Genomic DNA, 23,305 nt, shown 5'->3' on the forward strand with positions numbered 1-23,305 from the left:
TTAGTTGTAAACCAACTGAACAAACGGAAAATATAGTTGACAAACGATTCTTAGTGTATAACCACAGAAAGGCTGTGGTAAAAGTGACTGCACCATTTCCTGTATCAGTTCATTGTTTTATCCTGTGTTTGGCAGTCCGTAGCATGCAAATCTTTAGACTATGTGTTGGCCTTATTCTCTTCTGTATTTCACTTTTATAAAAATCTCTAAAGGGGGATTTTGCTTATAGATGCATTGACTTTATTTTGACCATTGTGTCCTACAATACGCTCGTGCACTGAAAACTCTTCCTAATAACGGGACAGAATCATCTTAATTCTATTAAGATTTGAAAAAGTTCAATTTCCTAAGTGAAATGGCCGTGGTTACTAAACAGATACAGCCAAATCATGCAAAGAAAACATGCATATAGTAATTTATGATATGCTCGCTTTCCTTCCTGGAGCGTCAAGTCAGGCAGTCATATTATTAATATTCGTGATCAGAGTTAATTCGCCAGTTGACTGGTCATCTCGTCCACTTTTCGCCAAATCTCCTTGCGGATGGTCACGTAGCGTAAATAATATTCATGTGCTACGCATTTGCCGTAGTAGGATTTGTAAGTTCGTATTCAAGACGGGCAGATTCACTTCCAGGTGCTAGGAGACGCGCGGTCCACTCACAATTCAACACGAACAGCGTTTGGCCTCATAAATGCGCATGCGCAGCAGCGTTTTCCTCTCTGTTTCCTGCGCACATTGCCACGTTATTAGCGGCAGACACAAAATTCAAGCGACACTTCAGACTGTTAAAGGTGAAAGAATACCCGCCGCGCTAACAGTCTCCCCGGTTTCCATCACAGTTTCATTAATAGCTGGCACGTTTGGAGGTGATCCGAAATGCTGAAGTTGTTGATTGTGTGTGCACTGGCCGCTACGATCACGGCTGAAATCCCCGAGGAGGAGGACGTGCTTGTACTGAAGAAAAGTAACTTCGAAGAGGCGCTCAAAACTTACCCAAACGTCCTTGTTGAGTTTTGTAAGTAGTCGCCAGCTTTGTTTGACTTGTCGTTGATTTGTATGTCTGTTTTACGACGATAGTTTGTGCATGAGGAAAATGCAAAACGAAACCAGCTATCAGTGAAATCAGTTATTTTTATTCTTCGTTTTAATTTGCAGCCACAATGTTTGATCTCTGTTCACGAGTCTAACTCCTTCTAGTAACATAGACGTGTGCTAACGTAAGAGTGCAATTTTGAAAGCTTTCACATAAGCGGACGCAATGTACTTATTTAAAGACGTCATTTCCACTCACTCCAAAACTGTTTTGACAAATAAAAGTGCAGTGAAACCCTTTATGAACAATGCATTGTATCCAAGTTAGTACATCTGTAGTGTCAAATACATATTCAGGGCTATAACAGCCTTGGGACGGAAGCTCTAAATTTCGTTTTTGTTGAAAATGGACATTGATTTACACTTTCGCTTGTTTTTCGACTTTAGTTTTTTTTTTTTTTCGTTGGTGCTTCTTTCTATTTTACCACTTCATGCAAATGAGACGAGGTCTGACATATAATGGACAAGCATCAATGAATTTCTAATCAAAAAAGACTTCTCAACTTCTGTGTTACCGGGCTCATGGGTTTGTTAGTTTATCTGCCTTAACCGGGCTAATTTCATTGGCCTCTCTCAAAGTATATCCTGATACAGGGTCGTGATAGACCCCCAATTTACCCAATCACTGGTGTCCACGAGTGTTTCGTCATAATGAGAGGCGTGGTAGCGTGTAATATGGGCGGGACTTCCCAGGGGCTCAGCGCTAGGTTGACGTGTACATCAGAAAAATAACTTTTGTTGCACAATAAATCTGAGAAATTTTAAAAACTTTTTTTCCTTGTGAACAATAGAAAGCGTAAACAGTGCGGTCTTTCACTAGTATTTTATTTGATAAAATCGTGATGAGTATTTGATGCACATGCTGCTTTTCTTAAGCATTATGAATATTGGTCTTGTATTACTACCATGACAGGTTATTTCAATTTATCTAATTTCACACCCAAATTAAACTACATGCTGTTTAGTCATGCACCCCCCTAACTTGTTCAGTTCAGACAAATTACTGCTAATGTAGTTTGAGTAAATTAATGCTTGATGTAAAATCAGTAACATTCAGTGAGAGTAAATGTAAAATGTATTGAATTAACCACTTTTTACTTATTGCAGATGCGCCCTGGTGTGGGCACTGCAAGGCCCTGGCTCCCGAATATGCCAAAGCAGCTGGTATGCTGAAAGCTGAGGGCTCAGACATCAGACTAGCTAAGGTAGATGCCACGGAGGAATCTGAGCTCGCTCAAGAGTTTGGTGTTCGTGGATATCCCACCATCAAGTTCTTTAAGGGAGGAGAGAAGGAGAACCCCAAGGAGTATTCTGGTTAGTGATAATTTACCTGCTTGATGTCTATGGTCCTTTTTTGTGTATGACCTACCAGAATGCCTTTTTTTTTTTTTTTTTATAAAGATTTTTTGAAAAGGTTACACTACTTTTATTTGGACTTCAGATCTGTGAATAAAGAATAGGCTATTTCTTATCAGTACAAGTTAAAAAAAAAAAAAACCCCAGATAGAATGATGTCAGTGAGTGTATAAACTGTTCTTTATTTTGGTTTGAATTGCTAAAGTGTAATTGAACTGTATGTCATCGTATACTGTAAAACATAAATCAACTTAGATGGGTCAGATGCCTGTATACCATGAATATGAGTGCTACATGCTGAAGACGTGCATGTCATTCTGTACGTGGAAGCCCTGCGTTCCAGCCTGTTTGTATAAGGCCCCTCCCCCTTTCCTTCAACGTGCAGTTCCTCACGTTGCCTGTGGTCTGGTTGCTGTAGGCTGCTCTACAGGGGTGTTTATTACTCCTGCAGACAAGACCAGCCTCAGAAAAAGTTCTAGGACTTTAAATTGTTAAAGTCTAAAAAAAGATTGCTTATGGCAGGGGTCCCAAACTTTTTTTTTTTTTCTTTTTTTTTGTCAGCCAAACCTGAACCCCTTAGATGTAAAATATTTACTTTAAGTACCCTCTGATATTTTAAGTTAATATTTCAATTTAATGACACATTCACATGATCGCCAAACATTTAAGTTTTATTTTGATTCATTTTTATTTTGAACACAAGAACTAGCTCAAGTTAACAAATACTTTTTTCAAAAGTTCAAAACCTCTAATTTTCAAAAATGTCAAATCCTCTTTTTTTTTATTTTTTTATTTTAATGGATTAGTGGTAAAATTCTGTAAACTTATGCCCTCAAATGTTGGAAACCATGTGAATATAAAGTGAACTTGGCACACATTAAATTTACAAGTGCATGTTAGACTGATGTGCTTGCAGATATTAAGTTTATAAGAAGCAGCATTTAGTGTGAACCAGGCTGCTCTGAAAACATGGTATTATAAGCAGCATATGTAGCATATGTAGTGTAGCTCTTCACTTGGAAGCAAGGAGCACAACAGACTATATACTTTAAATTGCAGTTTGATAATCACAATTTAAAATATACCACTTTTAGTTTTATTTTGAATAATTGTGCACTCCTACTCATTTTAATATTACCTTTTGATTTAGTTAATTAGCTTCACATCAACTCACAAGTCCCCTGCAATTCTCTCACAAACCCCTAGGGGTTCGCGAACCCAGTTTGGGAAATCCTTGTCTTGCGTCGCCAGTCCTTTAGACTGACAGCTGAAGTTCTGGACTCCATCGCAGCTTTCATTGGCTGTGGTCTGCCCAAGAGGACATCTGACCAATATGTAAAGCAACCAATCACGGTTCATTTTGTTCCATGTCATGTTTAGGGGTGTGAAAATTTAAGTCAATATCTCTACAATAATAGAACAGCATACATCACAGTCTATGGCGTGCATCTAATAAATGATTCATTCGAGAACATTGTGCGAGTTTACTGCAACAGTGGCACCGCAAACTTCACATACTTTTGAAAACCAAGCATTTAGTTGATTCTGGTAAGCGCTCATTGTCACAGTTGTAAACACGATGGCTTTCCTCTTCCATAAGGGGGTTTGGCATCACAACGGCTTTGTTTTCAGGTGGACCATTAAAGAACGAGACACGCACGTCTCCAGGAAATCCTATAGAATTCAACCAATCAGATGATGACTTTGAAACTCCTGAAGTGTTTCCTATTTTGTGTGCCATATGCATCAGACATTCAGCCAACGGTCCGTGGGTGTGGCGTCTGAGGCTGAGACTAGGGAAATCCTCCCTTATGGGAGGGCAGAATTATCTCAGAAACTGGCTGGAACAAAAGAATTACAGAAGTTTAGTCTGCCACTTTATATCTGAAGCCTTGATGGAAGGACTCTGTCAGGGATTCTGTAACGCAAGATTTCATAAGCTGTCAGCCTTGATCAAATTCTGAACCGCAGTGTAATTGCTGACGTGTTGCATCAGTCATTCCTGCTGTAACCTGTGGCACTCATTACTGGTTTAAGAAGAGCATGATTAAGACAACCTTTGAAACTGTGTGTGACATGTCATTTGGATTGACATGTAAGTCCTGCCCTGTGGTCATAAATGATCATAAATAGATGAGGATACGTGGATGGAGTACTTGAGCTAGATTTAATCTTTGTTTCCCAGGGAATGCAGGAACTAATAAAATACCTTAAATGCGGCGCAAGTTGCTTAAGTTTTGCATATCTCCTCTAGTCCCTATGACGCTTATTTAAGGGTTTTTAAATTCCTTACATAGCTGAGCCTCTCAACAACCCCCACCAAAAAAAGCTCTTGTTTCTTAATTGCAAGGGTGTCTCTATAAATGTATATTTCTGCTTTTGTAAGTGTTTGCTTGGTGCCACCAGGTTCCTTTGTTTCACTATGACATGCTCATGCTCTGTCTGCAGCTGGTCGACAGGCTGATGATATCGTCAACTGGCTGAAAAAGCGAACTGGCCCCGCAGCGACTACTTTAAGTGATGTGACACAGGCAGAGTCTCTTATTGCTGATAATGAGGTTGCAGTAATTGGGTTCTTTAAGGTAAAATTCATTCTTTTCTTCAGCTAATTTAGATTTGAGTTATTTCCTTTAACTAACTTATTAAATTTATTCTTTTTTTTTTTTTTTTTTTTCTCTGCAGGATGTTGAATCTGAAGATGCCAAGGCCTTCATTAAAACTGCAGAGGCTGTGGATGACATACCCTTTGGCATCACCTCTGATGATGCAGTCTTTTCAAAGTTTGAAGTTACCAAGGATGGTGTTGTGCTTTTTAAGAAGGTACACAAATTCTCCACTATGTAACATTCTACTAAATTTCAGAGGACTCCTTGATTTTTGCTTATTGCTTGTTTTTAAAGAGGCCATATTATACCCTCTTACAAAGTCTTTATTTTGATTTTGGGGTCCGTTAGAGAATGTTTCATCCTTGAATATTCAAAAACACATTTTTCACACATTTTTACATTGTTGCAGCACTTCCCTTCCCAGTTTGTCAGTAACGCTCTGTCAGTGTTTGTCAGTGAAGCCCCTCCTTCTGAAAATCTAAATTTTCTCTGAATAGTCCACTAGACCAGTGTGTTGTGATTAGTGAACTGAAAGTGTCACTCCCCTTACCATAACCGAGATTCAACACACTACTAACGCAACTCAGCCAGGCCTCATCCCTGTTTTGTGTAAGCCTTGGGTGGGAATTATTAAGGTGCAATGTGTAAAATTTGGGAGGATCTATTGACAGAAATGTAATATAATATACATAACCATGTTTTAGAGGTACATAAAACATTGGACACCCATGCCTTACATAATGAACCGTTATGTTTTTATTGCCTTAGAATGAGCCATTTCTATCTACACCGCGGGTCCCCCCTCCATGTCAAGTCGCCATTATGTTCCAGCATGTTTGTACAGCAGCCCTAGGGGCTATTCACGTATCGCGTCTTTTGCACGCTCAAATTCTTTATTTCAAATGTAGCCGCACAGCAGGCGTGCTCATAATGGAAGCGACGCAGTCGCTACGCGCATGCAGTGCATTTTCCAGGCGCATCGAGATGAAAAATTCTCAACTTTCCAGAATGCAGTGTACAGTACCTGGTACTTTTTTTTAGTACCGCCTCGGTTGAGGTTCCAAACGAGCTGTACCACTCTGCAGATCACTGATTGGTCAGAGAGAATTGTCACTACCAGCATCATTGGATTTGCGACAAGAGACCCCAAACCCACTAGATCTAGATCAACAGCCACCGCAGTATCATTTGTTTGCATGACTTTTTTAAACGACCTGCTTTAAACGACCATTGCACGCAACTTGAAAAAAGAAATGGTTTTATCGTAGTCAGTAGATGAGGTGGCAGTGCAACTATAATGATTAATCTATAATCCCACCCACTTTGAAGCAGTACTAAACTGCAGTGGAAAAGCAAACTGAGCCATTAGTTCCACCCCTTCTCCAACATGCATATCTGTAATTTTCAAAAAAGCCTGAAGAACTTTAGGCTTGATCAGGTAGGTTTAATTAAGGTTGAAGCTAAACTCTGCAGGGCTGTGGCCATCCAGGAACTGAGTTTTGCACCCCTGCTCTAAACTATTTTGTCAGCTAAATTTGGGTGAAACTTGCTTGCAAGTAATTAAAAGTAAAATCTGTAATTGTTTGAAGCAGTTCAAAAATTGGTCTGAATGATCCATTAGTGAATTAAAAAATTTTTATTTTTTTATTTTTTTTTATCTCAAATGACTGAATGTCATGGAAATTCATTGGTTTAAAACGTGAAACTAGCCAACAGTAATTCATTCTCTGTAGGATGGGTGGATTTTTCTTTTAATCTATAATCAGGAATGGGCTAAACTTCTCATTGACCACTGTTAAAGAGGCTTTGAGATTCTGGTATCTTAGCACCCAAACACACACTCTGAAATTCATTGTCCCTACTGCTTCATTCCAGAATGCAGCTGCTCTCTTTGTGTGCTATTAATGCCCGCTGCATTTGTCAACAAGAATATCCACTGCCCTGCGACAAACAACTGTTACAGTCACGTTTCTATGCTGATTGATGCATAGTTCCCTACTCAGTTTTACAGTGAATATTGCTCAACAGGTTTGTGTTGCTGTGCACACTGAGAAATGCAGTGTAAATAAGACTTGTAACAATCTCTCTTTCTCTTTAAGTTTGATGAGGGTCGGAATACTTTTGATGGAGAGATCAGCAAAGAACAGCTACTGCCCTTCATCAAGGCCAACCAGCTTCCCCTGGTTATTGAGTTCACAGAGCAGGTACCCTTTTGACATTTTCATCCACATTTCTGTCTGTTCCGTATTGACATCTAGAGTTTGAAATGGACCCAGGTTGCAGTATTCGTATTTTCATTGACATGAGAAATTGAATGCATTTAAAGATTGGAGGTTGTGGGGGAGAAATGGATTCTGAAATTCTTGTTGTTTTGCAGACTGCTCCAAAAATCTTTGGAGGTGACATCAAATCCCACATCCTAATGTTTGTACCCAAAACAGCCAAAGACTTCCAGGACAAGATGGACCAATTTAAGAAAGCAGCAGAGGGCTTCAAAGGCAAGGTGGGTGCCCCTTTATTTTGATATTGTTTTTTTTTTTTAAATTATTTTTCAGGGGAGGGGAGGGGGGTTGTAACATATTTAAATTTAACCTAACTTGCTTTCCCCACAGATTCTCTTCATCTTTATTGACAGTGATGTGGATGATAACCAGCGAATTCTGGAATTCTTTGGCCTTAAGAAGGAAGAGTGCCCAGCTATTCGCCTCATCACCCTCGAGGAAGAGATGACCAAATACAAACCAGAAACCTCAGAAATCACAGCAGAGAACATCATCACCTTCTGCACAGCCTTCACAGAGGGGAAATTAAAGGTGGCAGAAAACATTCCTTGGGTTTAAGGTTTAAACAGTGTCTGTGTCTTAAATTAGGAAATTAGTCTCCGCTAAATTTGGCAGTTACTTTTACTAAGTAGGCTTCTGTATCAAGTTTTGAAATATACAATGCTGATATTATGAACGGATATGAAAATTGTGATATCCAACTTGCAGATTTTGATCATCAGATGGGGATTTTGGCACCAATATTGACTTAATTTTGGCATTTAGTGATGTAAGGAAAATGTGTTCTGTCTCTCTGGAATGATTTTAATGTCTTGTTGTCTTTAGCCTCATCTGATGAGTCAGGACATTCCTGAAGACTGGGATAAGAACCCTGTCAAGGTCTTGGTGGGCAAGAACTTTGAAGAGGTTGCCTTCAACCCTGCCAAAAATGTCTTTGTAGAATTTTGTAAGTATTTTGTCTCTATATAAATGTTTGCTTGAATGCAAGTTCTCTAACTTTTAATGTTGCTGGTCCTTGCGTTTGATGTCTGACCAGTTGTTTTGAGAGATCATGGCAAATTGCCTGGTGTATTCTAAGGCGGGATCTCTTGATTGCCTCTCTCAAAGCCTGGCATCATAAACACAAGATTCCTGTCCAGAAGCTGTACTGCTAATCTTGGCACGCGTACTCGCAGGATGCTCACATATACTCTTAAACATGCTACAATGGGAAATGCTGAGATCATTTTGGCTCCAGAGATATTTAAAGCAACCTGCTTGCCAAACTAGTATGTCTATGATGGAAGTAAGGGGATTTTTTTTTTTTTTTTTTTTTTTTTTTTTTTTTAAACTGTGAGGCAGTCTGTGACTGACTTTCTAACAAATGGAGGTCTTTGTCATTTGAGGGCATTACCAGGAGGCCTTAAATTTTGGGCATGTGAATCGTTTGCATTTCCATCTGTGCCCAGTGTTTAAACAGTGGGTAGGATTTCAGCATGCGTCCAGCTCCAGCTGTCAGTAACTAGTGCCTGACACAAAAACCATCTGCTTTTTTCCAAATCTTTAATCTCATTGTCTGTATTGTATTCCTCTGCACCCTGAAACTGTTGTAGGTCCTGTACATCCATGTTTCTGTACTCTTTACCCTGTACTTTTTACAAGTCTAACAATCTTTAGCCATTATCCAACTTGATTTCATGTCACAGCATTATCACAAATATCAATACTTTTATCTGCACAGTTATAATCGTTGCTGCAATGGGGTTTTGTATAGTCAAGCCATGTATGTCCAAGCATATGTGACATAATGTGCAATCACATTTTTGGAGGATTATATCCATTACAAATCACTTCTGTCATGCTGAGCAAGTGCAACAAATCCGAGAGCAATTGTAGTCCAATTAAAATGATAGTTTACCCATAATACCCAATAATAAAAGAGGTGTCATTTACTTGCCTTTATCCCTTTCCAAACCTGTTTGATTTTTCTTTATTCCTTTGATTTTCTTCTATCCAGATGCCCCATGGTGTGGTCACTGTAAGCAGCTAGCCCCCATCTGGGATCAGTTGGGTGAGAAATTCAAAGACAACGCAAACATCGTTGTGGCCAAGATGGACTCCACAGCCAATGAGATTGAAACTGTCAAAGTGCATAGCTTCCCCACGCTGAAGTTCTTCCCTGCTGGCGATGACCATAAGGTAAGGCCATGCGAGTGATCATCTTAGGAATATTTTTAGAATAATGAATTGTGAATAAAAAAATAAAAAAATAAACGCAATGCAAAAAATCTGAGTCGTTTCAATATCAATTCTTAACACCAATTTTGATACTGAATTTTAGTGATGCTATGTTTAGCTTGTCCCCATGTTGTATTTTATTTAAAATTTCAGTTATAAATGGCAATATTTACTATTTTTGCTAAATATTAATTGTTAAATTGGTGCATATAAACAAATGCTAAATATCATTATTTGTCTCTAAATGAACACATACTAAGCATGTTTTATATTTAACTAACTAAATTTTTACTGCGTTTTACTAGCATTAGGCTGGAAAGTTTAAACCGCATGGCTACAATGGCAGTTATTAATGCACTTGGAATATTTAATCTTGACTGATGTGATTAGCCTTAACTTTTCTACATTCTCTCTGCTCTCCTAATTTTTTCAAGTAATGTTAATGTTTTGGCCAATATCATAGATGGGAGCATAAATGTACACAATTAGAAATAAAGATGGCCAGCTTTTTAGCCAGAAAAAAACTCATACAATTTAGTAATTATTAATTATGCACTTTTCCTGGCAGAGGTGATTTCCTAATACTTGTTTGTGTATATCAATACACTATTCAGTGCATTCAATCAGTATGCTGCTGCAGGAGGAGTGTGGCATGTTTTGTTAGTTCACCGCCTTAGCTTAGTGGATATATATTATGCACATGGCACACTCAGGTCAGGAAGCTAATGTCCACTACTCTTTAAATGTGTGTGTGTGTGGTGTTTATTTATTTATTTATTTATTTTTTTAAACTTTAGTTTTCACAGTCTAACACAGTCTCCTGCTCCAGTCAATTTTGTATTCATAATTTTGAACAGTACCACCCCCCCCGGCAAAGCAAATTACTGATAATGATTAGCTTCCAGATTTAGAAATGCTGAGATATAGCCTGCCTTGCAACACATGCCATGGAAACGAGACACTCCTGGCCCAGTGAATTCATCCCTTGTCTAGATTTTTAGAGAGAGATAGGTACCCCATGGATCTAATTCTAGAATTAAGAACCTTATCAGTCCAAAATGTGTTTTGAGGAAATGGAGCAGTGACTGGAAGACATGTTGACAATAAAAGACCACTATGATAAATGAGTGTGTTGGGTTTACTTTTAAGTTACTACTAAGATGACTCTTGGCTAGAGCCCTGTTTTGCAAGGTTACCCAGCTGTGACCAACACCATAAACAAGTTACTGAGATGTCTTGGACAGTTTCCTGACTCTCTTGGACAGTTTCCTGACTCTCTTGCAAACAAATCCCCCCCCCCTTTTTTTTTTTTTACTTTTGAAGGGTGTATAGGATGATAATGAAAATAAGAGGTTAATAACACTGATAATATATATTTATTGAATGCTTTTTGATTTTGAAACATTTGTCACTTGTGTTTTTTTTTTTGTTTTGTTTTTTTTTTCCCCCTTTTTTCGTTCTGTAGGTAATTGACTACAATGGTGAGAGAACACTAGATGGATTCACAAAGTTTTTGGAGAGTGGAGGAAAAGAAGGTGGAGCACCAGCAGGGGATGAGGATGAGGAATCAGAAGTATGTATACATTTACTGCAATTAAATTAGTTTTTCTAATTTTGGTTTAACTAAATTTGACATTAGTATTAAAAGTTAATGTGGAGTCTTTTATACCATAATTAGATTGCAATTGAATGTCTGCCCAGTGCACTGCCTTGTAGAGGCGGCTTTGAGACCAGCATTTCTGTCTGTGTCCAGTTTCGACTTGATGTTAATTTTGTAATTACATTTTTGAACATGTTCTGCATATTCACATCAATTTAAAAAAAAAAAAAAAAAAAAAAAAATACAAATGATAGTTGGCATAATATTAGTTGTAAGTTTGAAGAGTGCTTGTGGAGCTGCAGTTGTTTGCTGTCACATGGACATTCCTGGCTCTGGTCCTCCTCTGCAGGGGGTAAAAACCCTGCTGCAAATCTGTCAGACAAGTGATTGTAAAGAGCCTGAGGCCCTGTTTACACCTAGTGTTAAGTGGTTTCGTCATTGTGATCACAGGCGACTGGATGCATTCATTATATAGAAATAAAAAACATTTAGTTCAGTTGGACAACCAATGTTACAATTATAAACTGAAAACGTCTGCTCTGCTTCATGCAGCATGAGCTGCAGTCGCAGCACAGTGCAGCCGGAATCAGATTTCACTTAAAATGTAAGGAGAGATGAGATGACTGACAGGACTAACAGAGGATTTTGTACGCAACAGATACTGAGCGTCATTGACAAATATCTCATCTTGTAAAATGTGCGGTAAGAACCGCTGCTCCCTATACACAGAGTACTCGTAGTCGCAAATTTAAAAGTGACGAGCGAGCGTGCATTCAAAAGCTATTTCAATACCTCACATATAGATAGCGGCTCCCTGATGTCCGTAAGTTATAGGACTATGGACAGAGTATGTGTGATCGCGAATTCAAAACCAGTGTGAATTTTCTCTCCATGACATTGCTACAAAAGACAGCCACAAAAGACCAACTACTCTCCGCCTACTGACATATGTGAACACATTATAGGAAGTGCGCTAACCAGATGGAATTTAAACTTTGTCGGCTGAAGACCTAAGTTTGGTGTGAAGACAAAAAAATGTACCAAGCACTGTTCTCTCACCATTTCTGATTTCTAACACAGTCACAGCATTCAGTGTGGTCTTGCGACTAACAAAGCAGAAACGAAAGCTGCTGCTCTCTGTATGTCCCCTTGTGTCCTCTTGCATCCATGTAAATTACATGAGCTCCATTTCGCCCATTAGGTTAAAAGATCTGAAAAAGCCCGTAGATTTAAAGAATGTGCTCACTGCAGAGCAAATGGGTGGAGCTTACGTTAGCTCCCCCTTGCTGGATGTCTAGCGAGGAGGAGCAAATGTACAACCACACCCTAATCCTACCCTAACCCTACCCACAACTCTCTCTCCACCCCACTGGATGTCCAGAGAGGAGGAGAGTTCTATCCCTCCACCCCACTGCACGTCCAGTGAGGAGGAGCTGGCCATCATAGACTCTGCAATGAGTACCACTTGTACATTTACTCACACATAGACCCCTCCCCTCAAAGAAATCAGGACAGAAGTGGACAAAAAAGACTGATTAAAACACCAGGTATAAATGTGTCTCCCTTGTCTACTTGATCCAACTGACCAAAACGCATCTTAATACCAGGTGTAAATAGGCCCTGGGTGATGCAGAGTTAATTTAAAGTGGCCCAGTTTCTTTATCAACCGTTAAAGTTTTGGCATCATTCAGGGAGGTGTGTGCACATAAAATGAAATTTTAATCCATAAAGTATGCTGAAGTATAGAACTCTGGTCCTAGAGTAAATATCCTCTAGAAATGTTTCTTTACTCGCTTCATGGTCTGTGGCACTGACTGAAACTGAGCTTTGTCTCCCTGTGGCTCTCCTTACAAGCCTGACATGAAACCTAACTAGTGGAAACTCTCCCCTTGCCCTATACGTTTTTGATCGTACCTTTTCATTCTGTGTGCGTGAGAACTGTTACTCCCACTGACATTCCCACTTGCGCTGCAGAGACGCAGTGGATATTTCACAAAGACGGGGCTCGACAGTGTGGGTGCTTCTGTGTGCAAATTGTGAAATGTATTTTAGGAGCACATGTGCGAATAAAGCAAAATCTCACTGGGTGAGTTTTCTTAAATTTAATGTTATAGAAAGTCTTCAGTACATTAAATGGTAGGCTAAAACAAATGTCTTAATCACTTTAATACATCTTATATTTTGGGGATGGGAAAAACCATGAATTGCGATACAGCCTATTGATTATTAAACTTCAAAAGGCTATGATTTCATTAAAAAAAAATGAACTAATGCTAATGAACTCGAGTTGAAGAATTAAGACAATGTCTACTTTATGGCCTTTACATAATGTTTTAGACAGTTGTAAAAATGCATATTTTTATCTCTCATCTGAGGGATCAGCCCGCAATAGACGAGTTCCGGTGGATTTTGGGCTTGTTTATAATTAAGTCACATGCTAAGGTTTTTTTTTTTTTTCTATTGGGCATTGGTATTGGTATTTTGGTTATACAATAGTTTGTATATTAAATTGTATTTAATTTGATTTCCATTTAATTCATAGTAAATTATTGTAGTCTCTGGCTGGGATGCTCCCCCACAGGAAGAAAAGACTAAAAACATTATTTGACACACATTATTCAATGTATAGATTTTAGTAGTGACCGTAAAATCTGTGTCCCATTCACTGAAAGACACTATATGACAAAGCAAGGAGAACTCTACCATTCAAATGCTGTAGTTTTGCATAATTTAAAATGCAGAATAATGCATAATATTAGTTGCCTATATAATTAAATATAATGGTAGCCTACATAATTAAAATGAATTTTAATAAATAAAAATATATTGTTAAAAATGACACATTATTTGTTGTTTGTCACATGTAGTAGACCATTTTTGTTCACTGGATAATAGGAGGATTTACCACCCGGCTACCACCGCAAGTATATTTCAAACTTTTGGAGAGCGTTGTAAATCCATCCTAGGCTTTCTGCTTCCTCTTCTGGGAAGTCTAATTGTAGAACATTATCATTGCCACTAATGCCCAACACCACTGTTATAGCTGTTTACCTTCCAGTCCCACCCCATGATCCCCCTCCCCACCACTTACTATCACCACTGACAGGACTAAGTCAGTCAACGATAGCTAGTCCACACATTCCAGCTATGAGGAAAGGGCTTTGCAACCAAACACTGGTGACAACAGATCTCAGCACCCGTGAATGTCTCATGTCTGTTGCACTTGTTTTTCTGCACGGATTACTGGCATGTTTGTGGCAGGGCAGATTAGTTTTGATAAATTGAAGTCATGCTAGTACACATGGCCTTCTGGTAGAGATGGTCATAACTGGCTGTGAAAACATTTGTTTTGGTGGGCAAAGAGCCTTGGGTGTTTTTTTTTTTTTTTTTTTTTTTTAAACCTGGATTCTAAAAAGTATCTTGCACTTTCCACAGGATCTGGATCTTGATGATGCAGAGGAGGATGATTCAGATGTGGAAGAGGGACACGATGAGTTATAAGAGACAGGAAGAAAAGGCGAGACAAAACCCTTCACCACCACCACCTCCACTTTAAACCTCCCTGTCTGTGAACACTAAAGCTTTTCCTAACTAATTGTACCGCCACTGGGCGTTACAGGGTCCTTCGTCAGCCAGTACTTTCATTAGCACCCCAGCTAACCATCTGCAGCCCAGAGAAGTGCCTCTCTGCCCACAACAACTTTATCTCTTTCAAGTGTTTGATTTTGCTTTTTTTTTTTTTTTTTTTTTTTTTTTTTTTTTTTTTTTGGCATTAAACTATATTTGGTTTTTAGGTTTAATTGTAATGGTAATGTTTAACTGCTCTTTACCTGTCCACTACCTCCATTTATACTCTGGGGGGCTAAGATTTTAAGATTTTGCAGTTTAATACTGGTAAAACTCTCCCTATGAAGGAGGGGGAAAGTCAGTTATTCTGCCTTGATTCTGTGATATGAGTGAAAGGATATTTTAGGGCAGAGGGGCTGTATGTTGATGTTCATAGGGTGGAAATAAAATTATAATAATGGGCTGCTATTACAGTGCATACAAAACATAGCTGAGACCAAACTAAGGTACCTTCCCTGTTTCTTTACAGTCAAGCCACATTGTCATATTCCAGATTTTCCAAAATCTTTAACACTTGCTACTAAATTATTTTTAAAGATGTAAAAGTGGAGAACTTGTTTTATTTAATTTTATATTTCAATTATTATTATTTTTTTTTATTATTTTTTTTTTTTATAATCTTACATACTGAAGGGCCCAGAAACGGCACTTTTGTTGACTTTTACCTGGGGCAGAGTTGGCCCTCTCAGCTTTCTGGTCATCTGGGAGGATGATTTAAAACCTTCTTTTTGCACTTCATTGAGTGCCATCAGAGATTCCATATCAGTTACTGAAATGGCAAAGATTTGTCATCTTGTAAGGACAATAACTCATCTCCCATACCCTTCCTGCTTTCCATCACTTTAGTGGAAGATTCCTTCCAATCATTGCCGGTTAACAATGTCTGAGTGGTCAGTGTGACGGGGAGAAGAAAGTGTGCTTGTAACCAGATTAATCGGTCTTTTCCCCTTCTTATGCCAGGGTTCAAGGTTGTGTGTGTGATTTGATTAACCCTCATGTTGTCTGTCTTTATTTTTCTAGGAGGGGTGAATTTCAGGGTTGACATTTAAAGAAAGGGGGGGGGTTTGTGAATTATACTGGGAGGGATTTGGGTTTTGAAACGAAGCATTCCATTGCATTAAATTGACTGATAAAGTAAACTGGTGGCCAAATAAACAACAAAATGGTGATAAACATGTTGGTGGTTTTATTTCTTGCATTTTATATTTTAACATGACTGATTCAGTCAGTTGGCATAATTTAATCTAAATGTGCTCAGCACCTTTTGAGTAAGTTTTGCCTGAAAATAAAAGCTATTTATTCAGCCCATGCTCTTCCATGTTTTTTTTCCATGGAATATAAAAAGGAATCATTATATATCAAATTTTTTTTTTTTTTTTTTTTTTTTTATGCATTACAGTACACAGGTACAATACAAAGTTCATAGTCACTATTGCTGTTACAGCTTTTTATTTATTTTAATATAAATATAATACTGGCATGGTACGCAATTATAATATTATAAATATAAAACATGGCCAGTTGCAAGAATTGTAAGAAGATTTTAGAGCTTTGGCAGAAGGGAAGATAAACTTACAAAGTGATTGGAATTACTGCCTGGTCTTCGCACAAAGCCATTATGTGGCTTCAAGTCTGACAAATCCCTTAGGACTAGTTACTATATATTTGTGGTGTTTATTTGGAGTTTTAGACAATCATGGACATTGTGAACTTATTCAGAAAAGAGCTGCATTCATTTAAAAATAAATACAGTATGGGTTCGGAATGACATGAGGTTGAATAAATGGTCAAATATTAAATTTTTGAGAGATATCCAGGGTTTTAACCATTTCGGATTGATTTATGCGTTTCATGCAAAACATGCAGAAACTTCTGGAACTGTTATTAGGGGCTGAGTAATAACTCATCTTACAAAAAAAAGTCATGTAGACTTAAAGTAGAAACCACTGTCAGGCCTGCTGTCAGAGATCATGACATACTAATGTGATTCAACAATCATCTGCAAATAGTCTCTCTGGCAAGAGCATCTTTTTCACTGGCTGTTTATTCAAGTGTTATTTTTAAAAACCTAATTGTGACCATCAAAATGTCCTTGCCTTCATGTTTGGCAGGCAGTACCTATAAACCACTTTTATGCCCTATTCAATGTGTACTAGAAATTACTATTGGCTTCTCTGCTGTGTGACAACAATCAGGGGGAGGAGGAGGAAAGACTTGGTTCAAATGTGGTGCATGAAAACAAGCTGAGGTTACGGATCTCATTGCTAAGTTGGCTGAGAATCGTAGGGGTGTGACTTCAGATCACACCCACCCGTCTTCCAATTCGGTCATCTGAGCTATGAGATTACAGCCTCTTAATATAGTCTAGAGCAGGGTATATATAGGGTACATACAGAGCCCTGACTTCAGACCAACTTCTGAACGACTGTCTAGGAAGGAACAGTACATTTAAGAGACGAACAGAGAGACGGACCAGCTGCAATCATCAAGACCAGCACCTTGGAAAAAACTTCTAAAGACCTTATTCTTCTGAACCTTTTAGCCACATTAAGAATTGGTACCGAATTTCTCATCTTGGAAACAAGAACATTAAAGAATAATGAAGTACTACCAGTGTCCAGTCACCCAGACCATACACTATGAGGGCTGCAATCCAAATGCCACTGGCCCAGTGTCATGCTCTCATTCTCGGCCTTCCATCAAACCTATTCGCAATGTTCACTTTCCCAATGACATAGTCTTCCAGGATTATGTCCGTCAAGGAGAGCTGGAGAGAATTGGACGCTTCATTAGAACCAGAAGAGTGCGCCTGGACACCATTTACCATTCAGGTAGGAAAACTATCTACTTGCATGCTGAGTTGAGTCAGCAAGGGAAAGTAAATCTTTGTTCAGAATCAACTAGACACTCTTCATGCAAGTAATTAAAATGCAATTATGATCACAAAAGCATTCCCTGATATGATAACATAATCGTCAGCGTCTCAAGCTTTAATCCACTGATAATTGAGCTGTCTGAGCCTGTCCTTTAACATTAACTTCTTGCTGATTGTCCAGGCATGGCAGCCATTCATGAGGCAGTCCTATCTGGAAACCTGGAGTGTGTGAAGCTTCTGGTAAAGTTTGGGGCTGACATCACCCAGAGAGATGAGGACGGATGGACTCCCCTCCACATGGCTTGCAGTGATGGCTTTCCAGAGATAGCTAAGTAAGTGAAATGCTAAATTTAATGTATTATTTAGATTTCTGTAAACAAATTAGACCTTTAATAGATGATTACTATTTATAGTATACAGAAAATAAAACACAGTTGAATAAGACTGTTTTAGTTCTCTATCAAAGAAAACTTGAAAGGCTGTAAAGAAGCCAAACAGAACATTTTATCAGCTGTATTTGACCTCTAAAATGTGCTTGATTTGTGAAACCAGATCAGACAAGATAGTGAAACTGGGTGAAGATTTAAAGAAATAGTTTTTCTTTTTGTTTTCAGGTACTTGCTTTCCTTGGGTGCAGACACTGAGGCTGAAAATGACTGTGGGGAAAAGCCTGCTGACCTTATTGACCCAGACTGCAAAGAGCTGCTTGAACTCTTTGGGGTCGGTGGTGACTGAACTTGCATCCCCTACCTGAAACTGAAGTTCTTCTGATTGCTCTCATCTTTTGTGGCAGTTGCCACATTAAAAGTATGGAGTGGAACAGCCACTGTGTATACAGTGGAGCTGGTAGTTGAGACACCTTGACAGTGTGTCTGGTTATAATTGTCCGGTCCTGTGCATTTGGGCCAATGACAGTGATTAGGATGTGAGTTGCACTTGCCTCCGCAGGAAAGAACTCTTCCAGTGGAGACGATGCAGTGTTCTTGCTCTAAGCAAATGTGAAACACACATCAGCTTTTCTGTGTCAGTTTTTTAGTTAATGCATTCTATTGTGAAACATGATTATGTAGCAGATCAATGCACTGTTGTTAGAGTTTGATAAATAGCACCTTGTGATTTTTTTTTTTTATCAATTTACATGTAAAACCTGACATTGTACAGAGTCTTAATTTTATACATACCTGTAATAAAAGTTTTATACATAAATATATATAAATAAATTTGTCTGTTATTTAAAGTCATCCTGAAATCAAATGTGATAATTCATACTTTTTTAAATAGTAGAGATTGCAGTATTTTGCAATGGTCACTCATATGAGATCGCAGCAATAGCAAAACGACAATGATCCATCAATCCAATAAATTCTCGATGGACAAAATCAAGTCCAAAATCAAGTCAAGCTGTAATAATAGGGAAGGTCCACAGCTCCTCACACAATATAAATAAAATAATTCATAATAGGCTTTATATGCAATATTTTTTTCCTTGTGCAGAATCTTTTTTTCCCCCTTCAAAATCCTAGTTAATCCCTGTTAATTTCAATCTTTTCAATATGATCAGACATTTGTATCATATATGCCATGAATAACATGTCTGGAATGACATTTTCTATATAAACGTCTAATGTTTTGGAAATTGCCCCATTTGTATTCTAAAAGGCACATACATATGGAAGGCCGTAAAGACAAATATTTCTTTAGCCGTTACGTGTACAAATGATATAACACGTGTATGCGTAATTTGCGTCTAAACACGTTATTTCGTGTACAGAAGTTAATGTTTTGGCCAATGGCAAGGCCGAAGACTTGAATATTTGCATAAAATGAATTAAACATACAATAGTGACATAAATATCTACCTAAGACATGTCAGCGCTATCTATGATCACATGATAATGACGTTGTGTTACGAATGAAGGAGGAGGAGGTATTTCAAAATACACGTGGCAGAGAAGAACCATGGCTTTGAGAAATTATGTGAACAATTGCAAGCAAATTTTTCAGGAATGTGCTCACTTGTGTCTATCAGATAAACATGGGCACCTAACATTTTTTAACCTCTGTATATTAAAAAAAAATAGTTGGAATACAAGAAACCATGAAAATTTATATTACCCCATTTATATGCTGGTGACACCATTGCTTTGTGTATGTTAAGCTACATCACACGACCAAGAGTGCTGTTTTCCTAAATACCATCACGATTTGAAAATGTGACACTGATTTCTTAGAACAGTTTAATAGGCTACACAAGTAGTTAAAATTAAGTCACTTACATTTTAGATGCAATATTGACTATTTTTGTTCTGTTTCAGCAGCGAAAATAGTTCCAAACTAAGATAGCTGCAGAACAGTTTCCATTACTAAATGATTCAGTGTTTTGAACAAATCGGTTGAATCAAAGATTCAATGACCCACTCATAAACTAATGCTGCATCCCAATTCGCCTACTTCTACTATGCCCTAAAAGTATGTACTCTTTTTGCGAACAAAAAGTACATACTTTTGAGTGTGTAGCAAAAAAGTAGACAAGCTTTGGGACATACTATCATGTCATACAATTGCGTCTTTGCTCTCTGTCGCATCCTGTCACCGTAAACTGGCCTGTCAATCATCTTTCATCCTCCACCACATTTCATTTAGTTAATTTCCTACCGTATCGGAGAGAAATGCAGTAGCACGTTGATCTGCAGTCGAGGGTCTTTCATGTGGAGAACTCTCCTCATTTGCAAAATGATGCATTTAAAAGTTAATTGGAACTTGCAGATGACTTGGTATTGCAGATGAAATATAACACGGATAACATTAAATAAATATTTTTTATCAGGTTAAACTGATTATTAGTCACTCAAACCTCTCACCGTCAGTCGCGCATTTCCGCCATATTTTGTAGTTTTTTAACACTTTTTACTTGTGTTCGTAGTTCTGAACTGAATCCTAATCCAAAGCGCAATGGGTTGTGGGCAATAATAGCCTTTATAGTGTGCACTTCGAAAATCTACCTGAAATAGTAGACCATCCGGGGACTTTTGGCATACTCTTTTCAACATACTATGCTTTGGGACACACTTATTTTAATCTCACATACTATTTAGGATGGATAGTATGGCCATTGGGACGCAGGGACTGCCTCATAGTGATGTCCGGTTCGCGAACGAATCGTTCTTTTTAACCGGTTCTTTTCAGTGAACCGGTCGAACCAGTTCACCAAATCGGACTGAATCGTTCCAAACAGTTCGCATCTCCAGTAAGCAAACACTAAAAGACTAAAGTTACTCACTTTTTGACGTGCCTGACACTACCTCTTGAAATAAACCAACATCCTGGAGTTAGTTACTCCAACAGTACACTGACTTAACCTGCTGTAGAGCAGCTGATATACTGAGCATGCGCGGCGTACAAGAACGAATGTACACGGCCTGTCACCGTTCTCGTCCTCGAGTCAAGAATCGGTTGCAACGGTTTTCGGATCATCAGTACACAACCGAGAACTGCTTCTTTCGGACATGCCCGATTTGAGAACCGATGAGCTGATGATACTGCGCATGCGTGTAATTTTTCAAGAGAACGAAAAGTACATTAGTCAAGTTTTGGTGAACATTGGAAAGTGTGATAATATAAAACATACTGGAAATATGTTTGTGACTTAATTCAAAATACAAAAAGTGTATTGTGCTTTTTCAAATACACCATAACAGATTAATAGCATACAAAATACTGTACATAACTACATGCCAACATGAACATAATATTTTGTACACAGATCAAACTAATGTTCAGAAATAGTTCTACAAATTTCTTTTTCTATATTAATGTTATTTAAAAAGCAATACAGTAAAAGTTGTGCAGTTGTGCTTTCTTGTTATTTTTTTTTTTTAAAGTTTGTAAAACTATCAAACTAAACATTTATTTGTTTCATAAATAATCCATGGACAGCTTATTTAATTTCTAAACAAGGTGATATAAAGATAAAAAAAATGACGTAATCAAACTACAGCGAGAGCAAACAAGCGACTCCTTTTGAATCGCTCTCGCGGTTCTCGAATCTCTAAATTGTCTACTAAAATCTACTAAATTGTAAGAAACGTTTCAGATTATAATGATGTTTTAGTTGACTGATGTTATGATTGCTGACTTTATATATTTGAATGCGTTGTGTTTTTTCATCCCGGCCCGCGATAGACGAGGTCATCGCGAATGACGTCATTACGTCGGAGCGTAAAAGAACCGGTGTACCGTTTTTTTCAACCGGTTTATTGAATCGAACTGTCCGAAAGAACCGGTTCGCGGAAAAGAACCGAACTTCCCATCGCTACTGCCTCATTCTTGAATGAATCAGTCGTTTGAACGAATCGTTTGAATGAATGACTTATGACTCACTCATTAAGCCGGTCAGCTGCCGCCACCTACTGGCGGTTTAGTTTCATGTTTAAAAGTATCATTCTTTCCAACATTTCTTATTTGTATATTCAAAAAATATTTAAAACAATCTAATAATATTATTTAATGCAGTGTAATTTATTTAATTTGATTGGTAACAGTTAGTGTCTTATTATTCTAATTTAATTTATTGATCAAATTTAGGAATTTAAAATGAAAGATGAACCATACAGGAGGGGGGAGGGGGCGCCCTTTAAAGAGACATATATATATATATATATATATATATATATATATATATATATATAATCAGTGGCGTCGCGCAGTGGTGTTCTGAAATGAGGAGGCACATTTTTATTTATTTATGAATCAATGTACATTCATGTGCATTACGCTTAACGTTGACACATCTTCCTTGTTAAATGAACATTACATTACATCAAAAAAGAAAAAAAGAAATCAAATACAATTCTATTTTGTAATTTTACATTAACAATGTATTCTTATGTATGTATGTTCTTTTTTCTTATATATACTTTACTTTATACTTTTTGTCTTTTTATATATACTTTTTTTCTATGGTTTTCTATAAGTGGAAAGGGAGGCATGACTCCTGCTGTAACTTTACCTGCGGGTGTCGCTGTTGGGAAGTGTTCCTGAAGAAATAAGGGTGACTTGCACTCTTTTTAATGTCATAATTTGTAATATTTGTGTTGTTTTATATGTAATATGGATTATTTTCACATCCTATTTTTTTAAGGAGGCACTGCCTCCCTTGCCTCCTCAGAGGAAACGCCCCTGATATATATATATATATATATATATATATATATATATATATATATACATATATATATATTTTTTTTTTACAAATATGCAGATTTAAATGTCAGACCATTTGAATCAAACCATGTTTTAACAAGCTAAAATAAATAATACCACATAAAATAAGATACAATAAATACCATACTTTTATGTATTTTACATTTGTTGAAAAGCGCTTATTTAATTAGCCTACTTTGAAAACTGAAATGAAAATCATAAGACTTATATATAATAATATATGAATTATATAATTATTATAATTAATTATAATTTAGTAATTTTAGATATTCTGAACATTATATTATGCTAAAACAATTAAATATATTATATATTTTATATAAACTATGTTATAAAATATTATACACTGATACATAAAAAAATGTAGGGTTTGCAGCGCTAGTGGATGTGACTTTTATTTTGATAGCCGAAAACTTGAGTTTTCG

The 23,305-nt window shown here is 37.5% G+C and overlaps 2 protein-coding genes across 2 annotated transcripts; both read left to right on the top strand.

Moving 5' to 3' along the window:
• Positions 1-645: 645 nt before the first annotated feature.
• p4hb (prolyl 4-hydroxylase, beta polypeptide) lies at positions 646-15,955 on the top strand. Its single transcript, XM_051898114.1, has 11 exons — positions 646-1,017; positions 2,202-2,408; positions 4,899-5,032; positions 5,133-5,270; positions 7,156-7,260; positions 7,434-7,559; positions 7,669-7,869; positions 8,164-8,284; positions 9,335-9,516; positions 11,021-11,128; positions 14,591-15,955. Exons 1-11 carry the CDS (start codon positions 879-881, stop codon positions 14,654-14,656), a joined length of 1,527 nt encoding a protein of 508 aa, XP_051754074.1. The 5' UTR covers positions 646-878; the 3' UTR covers positions 14,657-15,955.
• Positions 15,956-16,091: 136 nt separating this feature from the next.
• Positions 16,092-18,898, top strand: ppp1r27b (protein phosphatase 1, regulatory subunit 27b). The gene is made up of 3 exons (XM_051898120.1): positions 16,092-17,613; positions 17,839-17,989; positions 18,272-18,898. The coding sequence occupies exons 1-3, from the start codon at positions 17,382-17,384 to the stop codon at positions 18,390-18,392; spliced, it is 504 nt and encodes a 167-aa protein (XP_051754080.1). The 5' UTR covers positions 16,092-17,381; the 3' UTR covers positions 18,393-18,898.
• The last annotated feature ends 4,407 nt before the right edge of the window (positions 18,899-23,305 follow it).

This window comes from Ctenopharyngodon idella, chromosome 6 (genome assembly GCF_019924925.1).
Source record: "Ctenopharyngodon idella isolate HZGC_01 chromosome 6, HZGC01, whole genome shotgun sequence".
NCBI classification, from domain to species: domain Eukaryota; kingdom Metazoa; phylum Chordata; class Actinopteri; order Cypriniformes; family Xenocyprididae; genus Ctenopharyngodon; species Ctenopharyngodon idella.